At 26.7% G+C, this 6,000-nt stretch overlaps 2 protein-coding genes across 2 annotated transcripts in view; one reads left to right on the forward strand and one right to left on the reverse strand.

Annotated features, from left to right (window-relative positions):
- LOC106692957 (spectrin beta chain, non-erythrocytic 2-like) overlaps window positions 1-2,844 on the reverse strand; it is an 85,070-nt gene extending 82,226 nt beyond the window's left edge. The window contains exons 1-2 of the mRNA XM_067048607.1: window positions 2,758-2,844; window positions 2,396-2,516 (exon numbers count right to left, since the gene is read on the reverse strand). Of these exons, the coding sequence (XP_066904708.1) occupies window positions 2,396-2,516; window positions 2,758-2,829 (193 nt within the window). The 5' untranslated portion in view covers window positions 2,830-2,844. The remainder of the gene's footprint in view (window positions 1-2,395; window positions 2,517-2,757) is intronic.
- LOC106692959 (trifunctional enzyme subunit beta, mitochondrial) overlaps window positions 1-6,000 on the forward strand; it is an 86,571-nt gene that overhangs the window by 18,722 nt on the left and 61,849 nt on the right. The window lies entirely within an intron of this gene.

Raw genomic sequence — 6,000 nt, forward strand, 5'->3', positions numbered from 1 at the left:
CATCCTTCCTTCATTAAATGCGGTCAACTATAATAATCTTAATATGCATTAATATAATAAATTTCATTATTAAAGTGAACAATAGAATAAACAATTTTATAATGTCAACGGTTAAAGCTTTACTAAGCAGAATATATATAACCATGAGTTTCTTAAATTATTAAGTTCATACTCAATTTAACATATTTTTTTTTTTAATCCTATTTTAATCAAATTTATACTACTTTTATAATAAAGGCCAATACCTAAATGATTAGTACAATTATATAGATATGAGAAATTTTGTATGTGTAAATTATGAATTCTAAAAATATTTGACGTTTACCCAGTGTGAACAATATACAAGAACTTCTTTCTGGGTTAATGATAAAAAAAACTTATGCATTAATGAAAAAGGAAAAATAATGTAAGTTTTTGAATTGTATTGAAAATATACCATATCTTAACTTTAACAACATTTATTTAGACAAAATACTTTTTATCAGAATCAAAACATTTTTGCTTAAGTACAATAAGCTTATCCCAGTAAGCAAGATATTTTGATTCAAGAAAAATTTATGAAAGGTAACAGAATCCTTCAACACCCATCTTATTCGCCTGACATATCCTCTACTGACTCCATTTTTTTAAGCATTTAGATATCTTTTACCAAGAGAAAGACTTCCAAAACCAGAGTAATTTGGAAAATGCTTTTCAGGTGTTCATTTCTCCTAGGGTTCCAAATTTCTTCCCCTCTGGGATAAATACACTTGCTATAAATTAAAAAAAGTATATTGATTCTGAAGGAAATTATTTTGACTAAATAAATATTGTTGAAGTATGTAAAAGGCATAATTTCAAAAAGTTTCATTATTTTTGCAATGACTCATTATTAAGATGTTTCAAGAATCACTTATTAAAATATTAGGCTAACAAAAATCAAATTTTAACTCTTTATTGTTGATATGAACACTCACCAAACAATTAATTCATCAGTTGATGTTATTGAAATGCATAAATTAATCAAAATCGTAAAATATAAACCTAAAAAAAGTATACCAGAAACCATTCAACCATTAATGATACATCATACAATCTCTGGTTCATTCCTAAGCAATTAAAATAATTTAAAATAAAATGAGGAAAGGACATGACATATAATTATTATTACACATTATATTATAGTCTCAAATTTACATTTTTTTTTTTTTTTTTTAATAAATCATTATTATTACTGAAGCCTTTATATGCAAGAAATTTATATGTAGGCCTCATCCAATTGAGGCAATCATGGTTTAACTTCTCAGACCAACTAGCCCAGTTGAGACAGGGCATTGATCCTGAGATGTTTATTTACTAAAGATATGTTAAATACTCTTTAATGAATATAGATAACAACAACCTGAAAAACATGTTGTCAAAAGGAGAGTGGAGGAGTTTGGAGAATTGAACATCTTAATATATTAGATATAACTAAATAACATAAATTAAGTGGAATTAGTTTTATAAATCATTTGACAGGATTGTTTGAAAAACTTTAATGATCGTTAATGCTTTGACATAAGTTAGAACATGAACCCAATATACAATATAAGCTTGACAGAACAATCCAAATTTAATACAATTAATGTATAAGTAATAAAACACCAAACCATATATCTCATGGCATACTTCAAAAGAATATTGGATACCGCACATTATAAACTAGAAAAACTTAAAAATGATCTACCATAAGAACATTTCAAAGAAAAAATAATAATAAAAATAATACTAAACTTACAACAAACCACCGAGAGAGAAAAATGGTGAGGAACAAGGTTTCAAAATAAACTTTCGAAACAAAATCACAATAGATAAAAGAAGATATGAAGTTAGAACATATAGTATACATGACTATTCTTGATTTACTGTTAAGACAAATGAGTGTTTTATTAATGTAAAAACATTTATGAACAAAACAGATTTAAAACCAAACAAGACGCTATAATGTATGATACAATGTTCTTCTGAACGGGGCAAAAAAGCATAAAGGATACGGATATTCAAACAAATTGGATGGGTTTACTTAAATTTTATTACTTCAGATATGCGTATTTGTAACTAATTGAAAATTTCTATTCAACAACAAAAAACATGAATACATGTCATCAGATTTCAAATGATAAAATTATGTTAGCTCTTCATGATTAACTAGGAGCGAATTAAATAGTAATGCAGTAATAATAACATCATTAGAATATGAAAATAACAAACGTTCATTTACTTATATTTTAAACTAAAATGTTCCAAAAAAAGATTGCAGTTTGATATGTCACCAGAAAAAGGTTAAATTATATATAAAGTCAGTGACAGCCAATTTCAACACCAACTTCTGCTGACCAATCCACAATCTAAATAAATAAAACAAATCACCCACCTGCTATTCGAAGGACAGCTCTGTCAGCAGGATCAAGTTGAAGGATACTAAGTGGCTTATCCTTTGCCCATTCCTTCAAAGTGATATCAGCTTCAAAATCCATCCTAGGGATTTCATAACGCTGTAACACAGTATATGTAAGATTTAAATCTGACTGCAAGTAAAACTTTCAGTAAATTTTCGTTAACCGGGCTATGGGTCAAATAACGGTACTTCTATAAACAATATAAGTCAGTGAATCTTTACCCCGAACTGTAGTTGACATTAAACAATACATCTATGCAATAAATTCAATTGAAAAACATTAATACACTCATCAACATAAAGTAATATCAACTAAACAACGAACTGCAAAGAACAACCTCAAGACACGTCTCGCCGGGAATTGACTCACAAACTGATTTCAAGAATCGATACCAGCTGTTAACCAGCATTGTTTCGTACCGCCGTTCATGCTTAAAATAGAATTTAAATAACTCTAACTTCTTTTGAATTTAAAATAATCGTTAGCGATGTTGAAAACTGGGATTAGGATTTAATGATTTGAGTTATAACATTGAAAAAATCCTATAATTTTCAAATACAAACAAGAGCATTGAGAACACCATACTAAAATGTAGCACTATCTCTTGACAACCTAGTAGAACTATAATGTAGTAACTACTCTGCTCCAATGAAACCTAAAACAAATACATACTTGAAATTCCTTAGTTTAATTCACGCTTAGCTTTAACGATTCTTTTTTTTTTTTTTAAATATTACATTGCTTGAAGTATTAGTATAATAATTCATAATATTATTATAATTCATAAATAACATATATGAAGTTTTAAAAATGTTAAATTAAAAGTTTCAAGATTTTTTTTTTAATTATACTACAACAAACGAGCATATTTTATATTATTAATAATCTCACTTCAGGTTATTACTTAACGATCCTGTCTGTCTAAATCTTAAATATTTAGAGATTCAACTTTCAATTTCACGATACACCTGAACAAAAATATTTGAAGACTATTTTATTACCGAATTTATTAAACGAAATAAAACATTCCATTCATAATAAAAATTGAAATAGAAATGATTACAACAAAAAAACTTATGTATTAAATTATTGTAGTCAGTAAAAGAAACATTAGAGTTAAAATAACAAACCTCTTTCGTCTTATTTAAAATTGAAGAAACGATAAAAACTTCTTCACTGCCTAGTATCTCGTAGGCCCGAAAATTTTACTTTATCAATTCTTTCTCTGACTTCCTTCTTATAAAACAGCATCCATCAGATTCTAGTATACTAAATGTAGATTCTTATATACACAAGACTGTTCCAGAATGTTAATTTTTTTTTTTGCAAATATTTTTCAGCTAGTTTAATTAGTACTTACTAATTTTAAACTCAATTTTAAATAAGTCGAAAGAGGTTTATCATTTTAACTCTGATGTTTCTTTTATTGACTACAATAATTTAATATATAATTTTTTTGTTGTAATAATTTCTATTTTAATTTTTATTAAGAACGGAATGGTTTATTTCTTTTAATAAATTCGGTAATAAAATAGGCTTGAAATATTTTTATTCAGGTGTATCAATTTCACGTTGAATCTCTAAATATTTAAGATTTAGACAGGCAGGATCGTTAAGTTTTTTTCAAATATTTTTCAGCTAGTTCAATTTGTACTTACTTTACTACTTTACTAAGAACTACTTTTTTTTTTTTATTAAACTGTTTTTCCAAGCAACCCTTCCTAAACATTTATATTTTCTGATAGTGATACGAACAGTCAGTAAGATATGTACAGGAATGAATTTTTTATTTAAATATTTTTCTACCTCATAAGCGAGGTTAGGAGCAATAATTTAGATATTTTTTTTACTTTATTTAAAATACAACTTCTATCAGCAATCGTAAAAAAATATTTGTGAACCAACTCGGATTTTTTTATCATTATTTTATTTTTCCTGAATCTTTTTTTAATATATTGCATTGCCGAATGATTTCTTCTGGCTTTATTAGCTATTTGCCTGATCGACTTCCCATTTTTATGATGATTAATAATCATTTGACGCTCTATTATAGTTGAATGGGCTCCCATTATTAAATTATCAACTTATACACAATACAATCTCAATCAAAACTTAAAGGATTAGTCCTTCTGAGCAAACTGGTATAAATGTTTACGACTTAAAGATTCGAATACAGTAGGGTGAGTCGTCTTCACTATAGTGTATCTTTTAATGAAATGGATATAACCTATAATTTTTGTTGGAAATATTTAATTTCTATTTCTGTTATCCTCAAGAAGAATTAAATTTTTATACGATCATAAAATAAAATAAACATTAATATTCTTTAATAATTTAGAGAATAAAATCTGTTGAGTTATTTTCTTCGGGTGTATCAATGTCATGTCGAGCCTCTGTATATGGAATTATATTTAACTTTAATTAAATAAACGTATAATTTTTTTCAATGCGTTTCCACATTAATAAACTAAACATAATAGTTTACAAAATAATAAATAAACACAAAAAGCCAAAATTTATGAGGCAAGTGAACAACTTGAAATCTGGGCAGGGACTAAAATAGTAAAAAAATCAAAATGCATAGGTAAGTAACTACTTATTACGAAATTAAATTAAAAACATAAATGCATTATAAACAGAGTTACAATATATATATATATAAATACTAATTAGATTAGGTATTCTAGTTGAAACATCACGTCCAAAGAATGATTTTTTTTTTTAAATAATTTATTCATTGTTATTTACAACTGTATACAAGTAAATTTGCTGTAGGTGACATAGTGACATGATACAAACATGTGGAGAATCTACCCACTGATAGAACTCCAATAACATTTCTAGAGAAGATCTCGAGGCCATCTTCTTTTCAGACGCCTAGGAGAATTATTAGGTAATGAAGGAGAAGTCAGGTTAGAAACAAGTGGATTTGGCTGGTTGAGAAGAAAAGAATGATTAAAAGCTATTATTAAACACCCCAAAACAAAATAAATCAGAGGTGTACGTTAAACAAACAATAATATACTCCAACATTATTAGTTCAAAGTTGTTAATAGTGACGTCACAGTAAGGGTAATTGGCAATGGAAACTTCATTTTACTAACTTAAAGTTCAGTAAAAAATCGCTTAAAATTTGGCGTTATCTAGAAGTAAGTGTAAATTAATTTTTGACAATCATTCTTATATAAAAATGTATGAAAAATACGATAGTAAAAAGTAAACCAATCCCGAAGGACCCATACCTCTAATATTGCAGATTTTTCAAAAATAGGACCGTATACGATTAGATTTATTGCAAATTACTCCTGAAACATTACAAGTAACTGAAATGTCATTAAAAATTACTTAATAGTGTATTTTATTAGATTCAATTCGAGCTATAATGGAGTCCTTTTGATAATTCTCGAAATACAGTTTTTCTGTATCAGTTCAATATTTCTTTTTCCAAAAGACGATAAAAATTTATTTTGGCAAATATTATTAAGACCACTATTCTCAGGAAAAGAATCATTACTTTAAGGTGATATAACGAAATTTAAACTAAGTCATAATAGAACTGTTTATAGTTTATATATATATA

The sequence above is a fragment of the Halyomorpha halys genome, unplaced genomic scaffold (genome assembly GCF_000696795.3).
Source record: "Halyomorpha halys isolate HHAL.00 unplaced genomic scaffold, Hhal_1.1 Scaffold80.1, whole genome shotgun sequence".
NCBI classification, from domain to species: Eukaryota; Metazoa; Arthropoda; class Insecta; order Hemiptera; family Pentatomidae; genus Halyomorpha; species Halyomorpha halys.